This window comes from Furipterus horrens, unplaced genomic scaffold (assembly GCF_987537825.1).
Source record: "Furipterus horrens unplaced genomic scaffold, mFurHor1.1.pri manual_scaffold_12, whole genome shotgun sequence".
Taxonomy (NCBI): Eukaryota; Metazoa; Chordata; class Mammalia; order Chiroptera; family Furipteridae; genus Furipterus; species Furipterus horrens.
This window is the reverse complement of record NW_028327182.1, coordinates 74,690,954-74,710,142: the sequence shown is the minus strand read 5'-3', so window position 1 is coordinate 74,710,142 and position 19,189 is coordinate 74,690,954. Positions and strand designations below refer to the sequence as shown.

General features: G+C 36.8%; 1 protein-coding gene and 1 pseudogene across 1 annotated transcript in view; one reads left to right on the top strand and one right to left on the bottom strand.

Moving 5' to 3' along the window:
- The window catches only part of LOC149996409 (N-glycosylase/DNA lyase pseudogene), a 23,546-nt pseudogene extending 23,224 nt beyond the window's left edge, over nucleotides 1-322 (bottom strand).
- The window catches only part of AP3M2 (adaptor related protein complex 3 subunit mu 2), a 19,292-nt gene extending 103 nt beyond the window's left edge, over nucleotides 1-19,189 (top strand). The window contains exons 2-9 of the mRNA XM_090258137.1: nucleotides 1,650-1,994; nucleotides 5,483-5,654; nucleotides 8,818-8,955; nucleotides 14,936-15,021; nucleotides 15,530-15,663; nucleotides 16,927-17,134; nucleotides 17,404-17,548; nucleotides 18,678-19,189. Of these exons, the coding sequence (XP_090114263.1) occupies nucleotides 1,722-1,994; nucleotides 5,483-5,654; nucleotides 8,818-8,955; nucleotides 14,936-15,021; nucleotides 15,530-15,663; nucleotides 16,927-17,134; nucleotides 17,404-17,548; nucleotides 18,678-18,778 (1,257 nt within the window). The 5' untranslated portion in view covers nucleotides 1,650-1,721 and the 3' untranslated portion in view covers nucleotides 18,779-19,189. The remainder of the gene's footprint in view (nucleotides 1-1,649; nucleotides 1,995-5,482; nucleotides 5,655-8,817; nucleotides 8,956-14,935; nucleotides 15,022-15,529; nucleotides 15,664-16,926; nucleotides 17,135-17,403; nucleotides 17,549-18,677) is intronic.

Sequence of the window (19,189 nt, the reverse complement as noted above, 5' to 3'; positions counted from 1 at the left end):
GGTGGCACGTGCTCGCAACCAACTGGGGTGGGGGGTAGGGGGGGTGGGGCGCACTCGGGTAGAGTGGGGGTCGCACACGCGGCGCAGCGGCAGGGTCACAAGATACTACCAGACTGAATCTCTGCGCTGCTGGACTGGGTGGGGAGAGGTGCGGGACCGTGTGCGGGGCTGCGGAGGTGCCCACTCCGGGCCGATGGCTGAGGTCGTAGGGGATACTGTTGCCATGGCAACACATGTGTACAATCTGGCAACTCTTCACCTTCCGAATGTGCACATATCTTAAATCTGCTCCCTTGTCCACCCTGGCCCCAAACGATGTCATCACCTAGGGCTCACGGGCTTCTGGGCTGGGCTGGGGGACCAGCGCAAAAATAACCCGCTTTGGCAACCGTCTCTTCCTCATCCACATCCTACCTAGTCTCAGCTTCCCCTCCCTCCCGCTGTCTCGTCCACCCGCAGAGGGATTAAGCTCGTGCTGGGGCACTTGGTACAAGGCCTTTGCGGTATGTATAACGTTCTGGACCGGTTCGCAGAATGGACACAGTGGGGTACAGTGCCGCTGCCTCATCCTGGGAACTGGTACCGTAGAGATCCTGTCGCATGAGGGACCATGGGTATCCCCCAGCGGGATTTTTTCTTTTTTCTTTTTGTTTTTATCGATTCTAGAGAGAGGGGAAGGTGGGGAGAAAGATAGAGAAACATGGATCCTTTGCCTCTTGCATGCTTCCCGGGGGGGGGGGGGACTGAAGCCGCAAACCAGGCACCTATCCTCACTGGGAATTGAACCTCTGGCCAGAGCCAGAGGGTTGTTTTTGTAAGGCATCCAACAAAGAGCCTTGTGCATAACAAATAATTAGAGAATGGGGATTGACTGAATGAGTAAAGACCACAGTGACAGTTTTCCATTCCATGGACCAGCGCTTTCCAATAAGAAATATGATGTGAGCCACATACTATGTACTAATTTTACATTTTCTCGTAAACACATTAAAAAAATTAACAGGTTAAACAAATTTTAATGTATTTTATTTAACCCAATGTATCTAAAATATTGATATTAAATATCAAAATTAATTTAATTTACTTGATCAATATTAAATTATTGATAAGATCTTAAATTCTCATTTTCACGCCAATCCTTCAAAATCTGGTGTGTATCTCACACTTACAGAACATCTCAGTTCAGACCAGCCACATTTCAAGTGCTCACTGGCCAAGTTTGGCTAATGGCTACCACATGAGAATGCACAACCATAAACATATGTGTGTGAGTTGTGACCAAATACGTGAAACTCATTAATATTCTTTGAAATCCTCTTGTATGTAAGAGGGTGCTGTGCAGTGAGGTAACAAAAAACATGAAACATGGTCTTTTTTATCAAGGAGCTTAAAGTCCAGTTGAGAAAAATACATGTCCAGAAATTAAGTTGAATTTTAAATGGACATGATTCAGGCTCAGTATATGATTGATTGGCAAACAAGATGGCTGATAATTATTTTGAGGAATTCTAGGGTGGGATACTTCAGCCTCAGGTGATAGAGGAAGATTTAGGTCTAGTCCTGAAAGATGGGTAACACTTGGACTGCTGGAAAAGTTGGGGAAGGTGTTTTGGTTCAGTGGAACTGATAATAACTTCTTTTGTTTTTAGGGTTGAAAATTTGGAGAGTCCTGAGGCATTCAGGCTAAAAAAGACTTTCCTCTCTCACCGACAATCTCCACCATGATTCATAGCCTTTTCTTGATCAACTCCTCTGGAGATATTTTCCTCGAGAAACATTGGAAAAGCGTGGTCAGCCGTTCTGTCTGCGATTACTTTTTTGAGGCACAAGAGAGAGCTACTGAGGCAGAAAACGTACCACCAGTTATCCCTACCCCTCACCACTATCTCTTAAGTGTATACCGACACAAGATCTTTTTTGTGGCTGTGATCCAGACAGAGGTCCCACCTCTATTTGTCATTGAGTTCCTTCACCGAGTAGTGGACACATTTCAGGTGCGTGAATGTGAGGACATTCATACATGTAAATGATAAAGTAATTTTCTTATTCTGTTTCCATAGTATTCAGTCTCAATTAAGTAACTTTTAAAAAATATCAAACTCTGACGTTGCTCACTTCCTCTCCTATCTGATAAGATTCCTGATTCTACTTATTGAATTGGCTGCATCTAGAATGACAGATTGAATACTTTTAAACCTGTTGCATGAGAAAGCCACCCTACTCACTATGATTGTGTATGGTCATTTTAGTTCTGGGGATTGGAATTGTCTTGCACTTTGTTCATAGATCAGAGGACTTTTGTTTTGTTTTCAAAATAGTGGCCTTGATGCTAACCATTGTTAATTACTTTGCTTTGAGTTGCATCAAAAAGTGATGAGTGTATAAAGATATATATTTTTTATTTTTACTTATTTTTAAAATGATTTTATTTATTTTAGTTTTAGAGAGACAGGAAGGGAGGGAGAAGGAAAGGGAGAGCAACATCAATGTGTGGTTGCCTCTCGTGCACCCCCAGCTGGGGACCTGGCCCACAACCCAGGCATGTGCCCTGATTGGGAATCAAACCAGCAACCCTTTGGTTTGCAGGCCGGCACTCAATCCATTGAACCATACCAGCCAGGGTGATGTATATTTTTTTAAAAGTAGAGACGCTAAATAAGGTTTGTTTTTACTCTCCCTGGGAGGGGTGATTTGTGAAACCAGTACTTCATCATGGGTTTGGGGTGCTGATCCACAAGATAGGAGCTCATTGTTGCAACTTAAGATTGAAAAATCTGCACCCAGAAGAGTTTAAGTAACACGTTTTACAAGATACAGTTTTCATTTTGAGTTTTTCTTTCAGAAACAGATTTGAAGAACTTGGGGAGTGGGATGTCAGCACCATTTATAGCACGAGATCTTAGGCTGCCCAGCCTCGGGATTTAGACAATGGAATCCTCTCCTAAAAGACTTGCTTAACTTCTAACTGTTGTGGTATTTGTATAACTCAGATGATAAATGAGAAGCAGGGGCTCTTTGGTTCAACTTCTATGTCATGTGAGGTCTGTAATTAGTCACATGAATACAGAAATTATGGAACTGAAGAAGAAGAGAAGGAGGACCCAAATGTTATGATAAATATTGAAAAACAAGTCAAAGAGTCCTTTTATTTGCACTTATATCTAGATCACATGTCTGAAACAGCTTTCATTCCAAGAGAATTATATTTTGTAATTTTCCCACAGATACTTTCTGGTAGTGTTATTCTGGGATTCCAGTTCTCATGTGGCATATGGTTCCTTCATACAGTGAACACCTGAGAGTTATGAAGCCCAGTATGTGGAGGAACTGTAAGTGAAAGAACCCAGTAGTTAGGAAGTTAAACTACTCTAACTGGGCCCTGTTATGATTTCCATATATGATTCTTTACCCCGTTCTAAGATTTAACAGTCCCATTGGTGAAATTGACATCAGCTTCATATTACCATACTAATATTATGTAACTAATTATAAGACAGGAAGTAAGGAAAGTTGTTTAATCTAGTTGAAAACAGAGGAATTTGAGAAAGCAGTAAAATTGCTAGTTTAGAAGTTTAGGACTTCAGAACTTGCCATTTTTGATGCATCTCTTAAAAGTAAATGGATATATCCTGATTTTTTTCTCATATGTGTTCTCTCTGGCTGTATTATATTTCTAGGACTAGAATATAATGGAAGAGTTTCAGTTATAGAATTACAAGCACTTTTGCTATAGCAATTAGTCATATTTACAGGTCTTCTTTCCAACTGCCGAGTCACATTCTACCTGATTTATGAAATCTAGTGAGGTGTTTTATTTATTTTTCAAAATAAAATCACTCTTGGGAAGGAAATGTGTAACTTTTTTGCCTTTAAATTCTCATTTTTAAAGAAGAAATCTTTTTGTTTTAGAAACATATCCCTAAGTGCTCTTGGATATTGGAATGGCTTCAATAATTGACATTATCTGATGTAATTTAGATCACATCTGGAGTCTGCCATCAATTTTGGATATTATAATTTGAGGAGAATATTGGAAAACTAGAGTATATTCCAAGAAATGGCAAGATAGTGAAACAATCTAGAAATCATACCATGGCATGAACAGTGGAAATATCAAACAGGGAGTTTGGCCCTAAGTAAAAATATTGAAGGCCTGGCTGGTGTGGCTCAGTTGGTCAGAGTGTCATTTCATAAATTTAAAGGTTGCAGGTTCTATCCTGGTCAGGGCACATGCCTCGGTTGTGGGTTCAGCCCTTGGTCCTGCTGTATAACAGAGGCAACTGATTGATATTTCTCTCTTGGATTGATGCTTCTCTCTTTTTCCCTCTCTTCCTTCCTCTCTCTTAAAGCAATGAGAAAATGTGCTTGGGTGAGGATAAAAAAATTAAAAATACATATATCGAAGTGAAGTCCTGTAGTTGTCTTCCAATAGCTGTGGGGCTAGTTTATACACTTGTTCTGTAAGGAAGATCTAGGAAGCAAATTTTAGTTTAGCAAAAGAACTTTCTAAAATCAGAGCTGTCCATGAGTAGAATGGGCTTTCTCAAAAAAGGATCAATTTTCCTTCAGTGGATGAATTTGAGAAGGTTGTGTGACCATCTCAGGGGTCCAGTAAAAGACATAACTGACATTGCTAGAAGGGCACACCTAAGGAACACAGATATTTCTAAATGATTTTGTCATCATGCATTGCATTTTACATAGTACTTTATAGTTTACAAAGCACTTTCACATATATTATTATTTAATCAATCACACTTAGTTCTTACAACATCCTTGTGTGTCCAATGGTATTATCCTGATTATTCTATTAAAGAAATCAAGACCCAACTTAGTTAGGATGACTTAATCTAGTAACCTAGTAAGTGACAATCGTAACCCAGGTCTTCTGATTTGGAAGCCAATGCTTTTCCACAACCCAGATAATTTAGTATCTAAGTTGAGCCTTTGTTAATAAAAGGACAAAGCATTCTTAGAATCAAAGCATCTTAGAGTAGGGATGATACAAAGTGATTTCCTGGTGTGCTAGCTCATCCTCCTTATTTTATTTTCTTTCCCTCTAAATTCTTACTTGCTGCATGCATGTTAAGGAATAGTACACAGTAATAGCACATACTCAGGTCCAATCTATGTCATATCAAGTATTATCATAGTTCTTTCGAATTCTTGTGCATAAGCACATATAATAGTTTAGATTCAGTTTTATTTTCTACATATTTTATCTAGTTGAAGAAACTAACCCAAAGAGGTTAAATGACTTACTCTAGTTTATAAAAGAAGTTAGTAATGACACTAGTACTATAAGCCAGTCCAGAGTTCTTTCTAAGAGAACTATGGTTATGCTTCATTCCCTCGTTGTAGAAGAATATCCCAAACATTGAGTAAACTCATGCAAGCAGAACTAGATCCTTATTCTCTGGGAACATTCTTTTACTTATGACAGTCTCTGAGTGATAAACTGTATATATTGTATTTTCATCAGGATTATTTTGGAGTGTGTTCAGAGCCAGTGATCAAAGACAATGTGGTTGTGGTTTATGAGGTATTGGAAGAGATGCTTGATAATGGGTTTCCATTAGCTACCGAGTCAAACATCCTCAAAGAACTGATAAAGCCTCCCACTATTCTTCGAACAGTTGTCAACACCATAACAGGTATGGACAGGGAGGAAACCCGTAGAAAGCTGCTGCCATCGTGGGTATGGCTTGGTCTGGTATGTGCATTGTTCTGAGTGCTTATCTTTGGAGTCTCAAATGTCCAGGTGCTTTAGTTTTACTCTTTATAGCCTTTGAGTATGACCTGAACGATTTTAATTATGCAGAAAATACCCTGATTTCAATAACAAAATGAAGTATTCTCCTTTGAAAATATCTTTTTCTGATTTCAGAAGAAACACATGATTATTTGTAGAAATGTTGGAAATACAGAAAAGCACAAAAAATGTGAAATTAATTCTTAATCCCATCACACTTTTAATATACTTGTGTATATATTTTTTGTCTTTTCTAGACAGATTATGGATGAATAGATATAATTTTTTAACAACTCATACATATATTAAAATTTACCTTTTATCAATATTTTGTGAACACTATTTCATTATGATAGCTATTCTACATAATTTTTAGTGACTTTACAATTTTCTGCCAAATAGAATAGACCCTAAATTATTTACTTAGTTCCTGTTTATAATGTTTCTGATTTTTTATTCTTTTAAATAACAAGAAATCAGCATTCTTATATTGAAGTCTTTGTACATATTAGGGTGATTTCTTTTCAGTACTAGAAATAGAAGGGCTGGACCAAAGCATGTGCACATTTTACGGACTTTAATGCATTGTGCCAAGTTGCCCTCCAGAAGAGTTTACACCAATTTATACTTTAAGTAACAATTTCTATGCACCCTAGCCAACCCTGTTATCATTAATTTAAAACCTTTGGATATTTGATAGTTTAGTGATATCTTGTTATTTACACAATCATTTTTTATTACTAAGGAAGTTAAAAGCTGTTGAAATATTTATTAACTATTTTTTCTCTAGAGTGAATTACTTTTTGTGTCCTTTACCCATTTTTTTAAAATTTAAAATGTTTTTCTTTTTTTATTCTAATTTAAAATAATTCTTTTATTTAAGAATATTAAACTACCATATATATTGAAAATATAACAATGGTTTGTGGGAGTTCTTTATATATTTTGAATACTCTCTTACAGGTATTTTCTCACAATCTGTTTTGTCATTTGACATTGTGCATGATATTGTTTGTGTAGCCACATTTAAAATTTTTTGTTTAGTAAAGTTAATCATCCTTCATTAAGGTTTTACCTTTTGGGTCTTGCTAAATATATAAATAGGATTTTCATTGAATGTGACAAATAGATTGAAAAATACATTTTAAAAGGAATAAGTGTGCACAATAGCCAGGATAATTTTGAAAAAGAATTACAAAAGGATTGGAAGGATTTCCCTGTAGATATGAGTTATAAAAACCAAGAGAGGCCCTGTCTGGTCTGGCTCAGTGGACTGAGCGCTAGCCTGTGAACCAAAGGGTCACTGGTTCGATTCCTAGTCAGGGTACATGCCTAGGTTGTGGGCTAGGTCCCCAGTTGGGAGCATGCAAGAGGCAATCACACACTGACGTTTCTCTCCCTCCCTTCCCCTCTCTTTAAAAATAAAATAAATAAAATATGAAAAAAATAAAAATAAAAACCAAGAGAGATATAAAAACTAAGATAGTTTTGAAAATAAATATTAAAAAATAAGAACAAGAGAGTGTGTCCTAAGAGGTACAAGATATATCATAAAGTTTTGGTAATTTTAAACATGTAGTATTTGCCAAGTAATAGGCAAATGTAATTGGGATAAAATAGAAAGTCCAGAAGCAGACCCTTGTGTTTATAAAAATTTGGTATAGATAAATGTGGTCATATATCAAATCAGGGGACCAGGGGCCAGTTGTTAAATATATTGTATTGGGAGAATCAGCCTTGATATAGAAAAAAAAAAAATTTACCCTACTCATTCTATACATGTAATAAGTTCTAGCTAGATTAGAGTTAAACACAAACAAACTCTATAACTGTTAGAAGAAAACATAAGTCCTTTTGATCTTGGAGAAGGGAAAGTCTTTTTTAAAAAGTGTGTTTTCTTGTAATTCTTTTATGATTTTATTTTTGGATCTAATTCTTTAATCTCTTTGGAAATTATCTTAGTAATTAATATAAGGTCGGGCTGTATGTTTATTTCTCCATATTGTCAATCACTTTCCCTAGCACTATTTATTGAATAATTTATATTTCTTTTCCCTGCTTTCAAATGGTATTTTTATCTTGTACTTAAGTCATTATGAATTCTTCATCTTTTTTTTTTTAGGCTTCCCTGCCTTATTATCATACTGATTTAATTATTATAGCTTGATGACATGTTTTAATATGTAGTGTATTTTTTAAGAAAACAAACTTGCTGGGTTTTTCAATATTTGGGGCTCATTTTAAACCTTTAAAAGCTTTATTAATACCTGAATCATTTATTAATATTATTAAGTCATTTTCCGGAATCTCCCTTAAATCTAGAAAAAGTATCTGAGAATCACTTTTGAAAGCTGAAATGTTTTGTAAACATGCTGAATATATGTGTGTTTAATGTTTTTTTTCTTTAGATTAAAAAGAGCCAGGTTACAGGAGAAGAAAATAAATGTTGAATTAGTTATAATATTTCATAATTTTAGTATAGAACCTTTGAATTAAAAAATATTTTTGATGCTTGTGAGGGAAAAACAAGTCAAGGAATTGATTTATAACTCTTATAGACAGGGAAAGATATAATTTGTATTCTTTTCCTAAATTTTGAGAGATTATGTTGATGTATACATTTTAATACCTAACCTAAATGTACTTAAGACTCTACCTCAAACTAGAATACTGTTTTTACCCATGAAAATTTTATATCAATATGTAGATTACCATCTCTACTGAAAGCCAATACATTATTTAAGCTGCAAGCTATTGTGAAATTTGAGAGACCAAGTTCAAGTTACTTTCAAAACCAAAATATGATATCTGTTTCTCAGGTAACTTTTCTAACCTTTATTCTGCTTGAGAAGGCAGACCAGATGGAGGCGAGTTTTTAAAGTAGAGTAGGTTACCCATATAGAATTTGGGAAAACTCTTGCCTGTTTTTTTGAAAAATTCTTTAATTGACTAAATGCATAGTGGGAGTACAGAGACATCAAAGGAAGTGTTCTATGATTATTAGAGAATTGATTACATTCAGTTACCAAATTGGAAATAAATTACAGTACTATTTATTGTCTCAGGAAGCACCAATGTGGGTGACCAGCTTCCCACTGGGCAGCTGTCAGTGGTGCCATGGCGACGGACTGGGGTGAAATACACCAATAATGAGGCCTATTTTGATGTGATTGAAGAGATTGATGCCATCATTGATAAATCAGGTAAGTGCTTTTAACCTGTTCTCTGGACTATGAAAATAGAAAGAGACCCCTTTCATACAATGCTTGCTATTAGCAGAATTATTCCCCAATACAAAATTATTCATTTTAACTTAGTGCCTACTTTGTGTCAAGCATTGTGCTAGGTACCAGGAATGAACCTGAATATAATGATGCAAGTAACATGATCATATATGCAGAAACCCCTAAAGTTTCAACAAAAACTCTTAGAACTAATAAATTCAGTGAAGTTGTAGTATAAACAATCAACATACAAAAATTAGTAGCATTTCTATATGCAAACAACAAACTATCCCAATATGAAATTAAGAAAACAGTTCCATTTATGATAGCAACAGAATGAATAAAATACTTAGGAATAAGGAATAAACTTAACCAAAGAGATGGAAGATTTGTACACTGAAAATTATAAATGCTAATGAGGAAAATTAAAGAAGACAGAGAGAAAATGGAGAGACACCTGTATTCATGGATTAGAAGAATTAATATTTTTATAATGTTGATAATACCCAAAGTGTTCTACAGATTCAAAACCCCAGTGACATTCTTTGTATAAATAGGAAAAAAAATCATATGGAACCAAAAAAGACCCCAAGTAGCCAAAGCAGCCTTGAGTAGGTAGAATCAAGCTGGAAACTTCACACTTCCTGATTTCAAAATATATTACAAAATTACATTGATTAAGACAGTATAGCTCTGGCTAATGTAACTCAGTGGACTGAGTGCTGGCCTGTGAACCCAAAGGTCACCTGTTCAATTCCCAATAAGGGCACATGCCTGGGTTGTGGGCCAGGTCCCCAGTTGGGGGGAGTGTGAGAGGCAACCAATCGATGTATCTCTTGCACATTGATGTTTCTCTCTCTCTCTTTCTCTCTTCTTTCCTTTCTCTAAAAGTAAATAAGTAAAATCTTTTTGAAAAGGCAGTATGAATCTGAAATAAAGACAGATATACAGACCCATGAAGCAAAAGATAGAGCTCAAAAATAAAACCACACATTTATAATCAACTGATCTCGAACGAGAACAAATATACAATTGGGAAAGGATAGTCTCTTCATTAACTCTGTTGGGGAAACTGAATATCCACATGTAGACAAATCAAATTGAACACTTACCTCATACCATATACAAAATGAATTAAAGATTTAAACATAAGACATGAAATCATAAAACTACTAGAAGAAAAGATAGGGAAAAAGTTTTTTGATACTGGTCTGGGCAACTATTATTTTTTTTTAGATATGACACTAAAAGCAAAGGCAACAAATGCAAAAATAGACCAATGGGATTGCATCAAACTAAAAAGCTTCTGCACAACAAAGAAGCAATAGACAGTGAAAAGGCAACCAGTAAATGGGAGAACATACTTGTAAACCATGCATCTAAAGAGGGATTAATATCCAAAATATATAAGGAATTCATACAACTGTAACAAAATGAAACTAAAAACAAATAACCTGATTAAAAAGTGGGCACAGGACATGACTAGACATTTTTCAAAAGGAGACATAAAAATAGCCAGCAGGTATATGAAAAGGTGCTCAGGAATTACTAATCAGGGAAAGGCAAATCAAAACTATGAGATATTGCATCGTACCAGTTAAGAATGGCCATTATAAAAAGACAAAAGATAAGTGTTGAAATGATGTAGAGGAAGGGGAACACTTGTACACTGTTGGTGGGAATGTAAATTGCCACAACCATTATGGAAAACAGTATGGAGGTTTCTGGAAATATTAAAAACAGAACTACCTAATGATCCAGCGATACCACTTCTGGTTTTATACAAAGGAAATGAAATAAGTATCTCGAAGAGATATCTGCACTTCTTCACGGCAGCATTGTCCACTGTAGCCAGATGTGGAAACAACCGAAATGTCTGTTGACAGACAAATGGGTAAAGAAAGTGTGAGATAGATCTATACACACAATGGAAAATTATTGAATCGTAAAAAAAAGAAGGAAATCCTGCCATTTTCAACAACATGGAGGAACCTGGAGGGCATTACACTTAAGTAAAATAAGCCAGATACAGAAAGACAAGTACTGCATTATCTCACTTACAGGAGCAGGGAACAGAAGGGTGCTTGGTTACCAGGGTTTAGGAGGACGGGCAAGTAAGGTGGTGTTGGGCAAGGTGGACAGAGTTCCAGTTCCGCGAGGTGAATAAGTTCAGAAGATTTAAGGTACAGCACAGTGACTACAGTTACATTGTTAAAGGATTCCCCTCACCCTGTCTAGTTCAATTAACACATCCTCACTTCACATACGTATTATATACTTGAAGTTTGCAGGGAGGGTAGATCGTAAGTGCTCTCACCACACACACACACACAAAACTGTGAGGTGATGGATATGTAAATTAGCTTGATTATGGTGATCCTTTTACAATATATATGTATATCAAAACATCAGGTTATATACCTTAAATATGTACAATTTTTATTTGTTAATTATACCTCAATAAAGCTGAAAAAACTGACAAAAATATGCAGACCAATGCCTATCTCACACTTTTATTGATTTTATTTTATTTTTTTCACTTATTTCTTTTTTCTAAGTATTTTATTTATTATGCTATTACAGATACCCTCGTTTTTTTCCCCCTCTGCCCCCCCTGCACCCAACACCCCCCACTCCCTCAGGCACTCTCCCCCCACCATTGTTCATGTCCATGTATCATGCATATAAGTTCTTTGGCCACTCCATTTCCTATACTGTACTTTACATCCCCATGGCTATTCTGTAGCTACCTATTTGTGCTTCTTAATCCCCTCACTTCTTCACCCACTCCTCCACATCCCCCTCCCATCTGGCAACCATCAAAATGCTCTCCATATCCATGATTCTGTCTGTGTTCTTGTTTGCTTAGTTTGTCAGACTTTCATTCAGCTCAGTTTCTGATGGTTCTGAGTGATGGTTGTTCTATATTTTAGTTGTATTTTTGATGTGGTTGTGTGAAGAGGTGAGCCATGTCTGCCTACACTGTCATCTTGACCAGAAGTCTACTGAATTTATATTTTGTATCACTTGGAATAAAAAAGAGAAGTAACAAACTAATCTCTTGTTGATTAGATTTCCTTTTGAAAGAATTTAACTCTCAATTCTCATGGCAGAACTAAAGTTGTAATTACTAAAATTCAGGGAGTCTTTCTATCTATTCTGAGTTAGGTTAATATGAGAAAAAGTCTAAGAGCTTAGAAATTGGTAGAAAGTTCTGTTCACATTCAACAAATGCTTGTTGAAACCTGTTGTGCTGTAGCACAATACTGGATAGTGGGCATTTAATGATGAATTAGATATAGTCTGGGGGTATTCCAACTAGGCACAGTCCCCATCCTGTTGCTGACAGTAATGCAATAATAATGACAGTTATATAGTGGGATACTTACTAATGTGTATCATACATGAGAATCATGTGGACAGAAGAAAAGTCTGAAGACCCCTGGATAAATAATGGAAAAAGAAAATCCCTTCACTGCATATGAAAGACACTGAATGCAATGCAATATATAGATAATGTATCATAAAAATGTACACTTGAAACCTATATGGCCAGGTTAACCAATATCACCTCAATGAAAAAAAAAAGATGAGATAGAGAAACTCAAAAAGAACAGTAAACCCAGTAATTAAGTCATTGAATACCTGTAATATTCCCATTTCAAATAATATAAGAAAACAATTATTTGCTAATAATGAGAGACATGTCATTCACAGGGACAATTGGTCGTTATGTGGCAGTCACTCGGCACAGTGCTGGGGATCTACATCTTCCCCATGATGAGCCTTCAGAGGTTCTTGTTAGTAAATGTGGGTGGGTAGCAGCTGGCTTTGGTTCAGTGATGGTATTTTCAGCATTTTTTGACTAATTATTTCTGAGTTTTGCAGCTAAGTCTTCTTGAAATCCTAATTGTGTTCTGAATTGTGTTCCATATACAAACTTCTGGGCCTTTTTATGAAATGCCTTTGTTGTAGCTGCTGCTGTTGGTGATGATGATGATGATGTTATTTTGTTGTTGACAATGAGGTTATACAAATAAAGGAGACAAATGGGTTAAAAAGAGAGAGAAAGAAAATCTATCACTACAGAAGCTTGCTTAAAGTCTAGTGAGGGAGAGAGAAAGGTAAAAAGGTAAAGGGTAAGAGAGGTATTCCACCCATACAGAACAAAGTGTAAACAGGTGATCGTGTTTATGCTTTATCAGTGGAATGAGTAGAAGTTATTAAAACCTTCATATGTTTTGGAGCGAAGTATGTAGAAACACTTTAAGGTGAGTAAAATATTGTTGGGAAATAAAGTAGTTTAGTATGACTGTATTGAGAAACATAAAAAAAAGAAAAGTAAGTCATGAGGCTTTAAAACTAGGCATAGCAGCTTTTCATGTTAGTCCTAAACTGGAAATATCCTCAATGTTCATTAGTAATAGAAAGGATAAATAAATGTTGATATGGTCCTGCAATGGAAAACTATACAATGATGAAAAAGAATAACTACTGATACACCCAACAACATGAACAAATCTCACAGTGTTGAGCAAGAAACGAATGTGTAAGGTTGTATGTTTATATGAAGTTTGAAGACAGGTGCAACTTAATCTAAGGTAATAGAAGTCAGAATTTTAAGGGCTTAGATTAATTAGGTTGGGCAAGAAGAGCATAGTGGGTTTCTAAAAAGGTTTCCCATCTTGATGTGGGTGATATTTGCATAGATGTATAAATTAACAATTCATTGAGCTGTACATTTAAGATGTTTGCATTTTACTCTAAGTTTTGACTCAATTAAAAAAAAAAACCAAAACAACAACTAGATGGCTAGACTATGAAGTCCTGTATGCCTTTTTAAGGAGGATTATTTGGAACAATTAAAAAAATTTAAGTTGGGGAGTTACTTGTACAGATTTGTGGTTTAAAACTATCGGTCCAGCTGCAGGGTGAAGAATGGCTTGAAATGGGGTAGGACTGAAGGTAGGGAAAGCAGGAGGCCATTACTGAAGTCACAAAATACATAGTAGATGCCCACAAAGTAGTGAGGGTGGAGAGGAACAAACAGATGACTTAAAAGGCAGGAGTCATATAACAGAGAGGAAATTGTCACTGATTGGATATGAGCACTGAAGAATGAGAAGTGGTCAAGGATTTTTCTGGCTTAACAATAGGATAGATAGTATCATCGTGAAGATATGGAAAATACAAGGAGCAGGTCCAGGAATGAAGATAGTGAATTCACTTTGACATGGAGAGTTTGAAGTGCCTCCAAGACATCCAAGTGGAGCTGTCACATTGGCTGAACTGGAAAAAAGATTAGGAAACAATCAGTCTTCAGTGAAAACTGAAGCCTGGAGCAGTAGGTGGGATAACCCAAGGGGAGAGTGTTGAAAGGAGAGAAGTTCAGAACTGAAAAATCATGGACATTTGAAGGATGTTAAAAGAAAGAAATCTGCAGAAGGCACTGAGGGAGATAGAAAGGTAGAAAATTAGGAGAGGGGAGGGTTTCGAAAAGGAAGAAGGGGGTCAACAATGACAAATGCTACAGAGAGATCCTGTAGAATAAAGACCAAAAGTATCCATTCTACGTAGCCCGAAAGCTCATTGGTGGACTTAGGGAGAGCAGTTTCTGGTATATGAAATTTTCTGAACCATTGGTTAAGATTATGATATTCTATTTGATTCTGGTACTAGATTGAAAACTCCTGTAGGCTAATTATCTCATTAATTTTTTTATCCCCATTACTTCATCTAAGTGTCTCATACTTGACGTGTGGTTGATAAATGTTTGGAAGGATGGACAATGTTAGGTAAATGAATTGGGTGGATGGACAGAAGGAAAGAAGAAAGAGAATGAGGGAGGGATAGAGGAAGGAAGAGATGGAAAGAGGGAGGGAAGAAGGAAATAAGTTGGGAAGAGCAGAGAAAAGTTCAATAACCTCTCACCTTCCTTTTGTCTTGCTCCCGGTCTCAGGCTCCACCATTACCGCTGAGATCCAGGGGGTGATTGATGCCTGTGTCAAGCTGACTGGGATGCCAGACCTTACGCTTTCCTTTATGGTAAAAGCCTGGACCACAGATTTAGTTTTGGGGATGGGAAATTAAATGCTTTTGGAAAGACAGAGTTGTGAGAATGATATGGAACAAAAAATATATAATTAAGGCCCTGTTGGTGTGGCTCAGTGGACTGAACACCAGCTTGCAGACTGGAAGGTCTCCAGTAGGTCTCCAGTTCGATTCCTAGTCAGGGCACTTGCCTGGGTTGTGAGCCAGGTCCCCAGTTGTAGGTGTTCTAGAGGCAACTGATCCATGTTTCTCTCTTGCACATTGAGATGTTTCTCTCCCTCCCTCTCTCTCTAAAAATAAATAAATAAGATATTTTTAAAAAGAGATATAATTAAGGACATCCACACATCTTGTGCCAGGCTTGAATTTTCTGTAAGTAAATACAGAATTTGTGTGTGTGTGTGTGTGTGTGTGTTTTAGTAAAAACTGCATCTAAATTACTCCTGAAAGAAATACAGGTGTTTAATTCCTACTTTTGCTTTTCCTTGCCTGGTAACTATAGAACCCCAGGTTACTGGATGATGTCAGCTTCCATCCTTGTGTTCGTTTCAAGCGCTGGGAATCTGAGCGTATCCTCTCCTTCATCCCTCCTGATGGAAACTTTCGCCTGCTCTCTTACCATGTCAGTGCCCAGAAGTAAGCAGCCCTTATAATTAAGAATGGAGTGTGTGTGTGTGTGTGTTCAAATTCCAGCTTCTATACTTACTAATTGGGTAGCCTCAGGTGAGGTGCTTACCTTTTCTGTGTCTGTTTTCTGTAAGTTGAAAATAATAAAAGTACCTTGTTATGAAGGTTAAATAAGAGAATCTAAATATTGCTTATCACAAAGTCGGTGCTCATTAAGTTTGCTGCTATTATTTTTGTTGTCATTATATATGTCTAAATAAGAATGTTGTTTTTTCTCAAATTGGAATCTGAGTACACTTATATTCAACCCCTGACTCAAAAGAAGCATAAATTATGCATTGAGAACTATAAAATGCAGCGATTTTTGATCTTGAACATTTTCTGTAATATGAGTCTAAGGGTTTTTGTAAGCCCTTAGTAGAGGTGTATGGTAGAAGGTATGTGGACCGAAGTGAGCTATGAGACCTCAGAGCCACTGATACCTTTCCGTGCAATTTGAAATAAATAGTTTATAAAAATATCTGAGTGCTTGAGAGCAAAGGCTCTGGAATCAGACTGCCTAGACTTAAGCCACACCTTCAGTATTTATGATATGTGACCTTGGGCAAGTTACTTAACTGAGGTTAAGCATATCAGGATTCATTTGTAAAATCAGGACAATAGCAGTATCTACTGCATACTTATTGGAAGGTTAAATGAGGTAATAGAGATAAAGCATTTAGCAGAGTGACTGGCACTCAGAAAGTGCTTAATACTGTATAATTAGGAACTGTTATTATTCTGTCACTTCTCTATTTCCTCTTCTGTCAAGTCATGACAACCTACCCTACTTCATAGGGTTTTTGTAATGATCAGACGAGGTCAAGTAAAAGGTCTCTCAAGAAATTATTACATGTTCATGATGTATGAATATTACCCTCCCAAGTACAAATAATTATTGGTTACATGGCACGAAGTAAAACAGGAATATAGTGACTCCTAATTTTTGTTTATAATGCCTTTCTCATAGTAGGCTTAGTATGCTCTTTAATTTTGTGGATATTATTCAAAGAATTATTAGCAGAGTTAGTTTACTTACTAGACAGCATCTTAGCTTTACAAAAAATAAGTAAATAAATAAAAGATTACTTGGGGCTTTTACCTGTGCTTAATTTTTAAGATGAGTAGGGAAGTAGATAAGGGGGAAAAGCTCCCAACAGGGCAGATAAGGAGGAAAGGTTACCATTTTTGCAATACATTAATGAAATGGGCTTTTGTCTGTCTCTTTTCCAGTCTGGTGGCAATTCCAGTATATGTCAAACATAGTATCAGTTTCCGGGACAGTAGCTCTCTTGGACGCTTTGAAATAACAGTGGGACCTAAGCAGACTATGGGGAAGACCGTCGAGGGAGTGATTGTCACCAGCCAGATGCCCAAGGGGGTCCTGAATATGAGCCTCACTCCATCTCAGGGGACACACACATTTGACCCAGTTACCAAGGTAGGAGAATAAGCAGGAGGTTTTGAATTGCTCATCTTAAATAGAAGTAACTCTGCCAGAACTCTCCACATAGACTTTATACCTCATTGAAAGAGGTGATTAATCAAAGGGACATTGTTTTTTCCTGGAGATAACTTATGGTAACAAATAGGGTTCTCTGTTGAGAAACGCCCTAGAGGCAGGTTATAATACTGTGAACAGATGGCCTGAGGTTAGAGCTCAACAACCGAACATGAAAGGTTCCACTGTACCTTTTTCTTTCTTTGAAGATTCTGTCTTGGGATGTAGGAAAAATAAATCCCCAAAAGCTGCCGAGTTTGAAGGGGACCATGAGTCTTCAGGCTGGAACTTCCAAACCAGATGAGAACCCCACAATTAACCTGCAGTTTAAGATCCAGCAGCTGGCCATCTCTGGTAAGCGCCCCGCAGCATGGGTGGTTTTGAAGAGAACAGAAGTGACTCCCTGTTTATCAAGCTTGGTTTCATTACCTGATATGTAATCTTTTCTAGCACGTTTCTGGGGAAAGTTTATAATCCTTGCTTTGAAGTTGGCTTAAGTGACGTGAATAAAAGTGTCTAAGGCACAGATGGGAAAGAAACAATATTAGCAGGCAGAGGGATTCCCGAGCAGTTGTTGAGTCTCCTCGGCTTGTCGCTTTGAGGTTTCCTAGGTCTTCAGTGTGGAAATACTTCTGCGTTCTCAGCTGGTGACAGAAAAGAATAATTTCCCCTCCTTCCCCCCAATTTCAGAAGACTTTCACATTTGCTTTTATTATCATTTAGAACCCTTGGGCCTACCCAAATTGGTTCACTATCTCTACACCTACCTTAGGATGATAGTAATAGTAATAGTTACCACTTACTGGGCATGTACTGTGTGCTGGGCACTGTTTTAAGCTCTTTTCATCTATTATTTAATCCTTTGAACAGTTCTGTAAGTTAGAAAGGAGATGACTTTAACTTTATGTGAAGTTCGTTTTTTCCTTTACCAACAGGTCTTATCTAATTTCAATAATTAGAATTCACTTAAATAATAAACTCTTTCATCTTAAAACATTTAATAAGCTTTAAAGTTTTGTATGGTATAAAATTTTTTAGCTTAGTATAATGAAAATACTTAGAAAGCATTAATTTATTATTTCCCACTATTCATTATTTGATTATAATTTATTTCATTATTAATTTCTTGATTTTGTTATCATTATTAATTTCTGTATTCAGTACAATAACTAGAGAAAAACATACAGTGGTTTTACTTTTCCTTTACCCTCATTTCTGTCTGCATGTAACTTTCTGCCCTTTCCACTTAGGAACAGGCCTTCTAATAGGATAGCTTTTGGTTGCAGAAGATTTTTATTATCAGCGTATGTACCAGGAGTGAAGAATTTGTCAGTCTCTCATAAGTGATATAAGTAAATGAAACTTCTTCTGGTTCATTGATACTGCTATCTCTATCCCACTGATCTCTTTGAATGGAAATGAATTTAAACAGTTACGCTACCTGCTTCTATGAATTATGCTTATGTCATATTCTTCCTTCCAGGACTCAAAGTGAACCGTCTGGACATGTATGGAGAGAAGTACAAACCTTTTAAAGGCATAAAATACATGACCAAAGCCGGAAAGTTCCAAGTTCGAACCTGAAGGGAGAGTTTTGCAAAGGGAACAGTCCCAAACACTTTTTCCTTTCTTACTTGCCTAAAAGTAAAAAAATATCAGCCTGTCTCCTAGGTCAGTCCCCTTCTGGATGCACCCGCTCCCTTTTCCCTTAGCCTTCAGTGCCATGGAGCTAATCAAGGGAGAAAAGGGTTGCAGGGAGAATGGGGCAGAACTGACGCACAGTCCGCACCAACTCAGTTCTTAGCGAGGAGCTGTGTGGTGCAGGCCAGAGACACCTGACACCATATTCAACTATTTTCAACGTGCTCACCCTCGGAAAACACTAGCATTTGTCACTTGCTTGGCTTTTTTATCTAAAGCCAGTGAAAGACTGCTTTGTTATTGTTTTTTAAGGAAGGAAGGAAAGAAGGAAGGAAGGAAGGAAGGAAGGAAGGA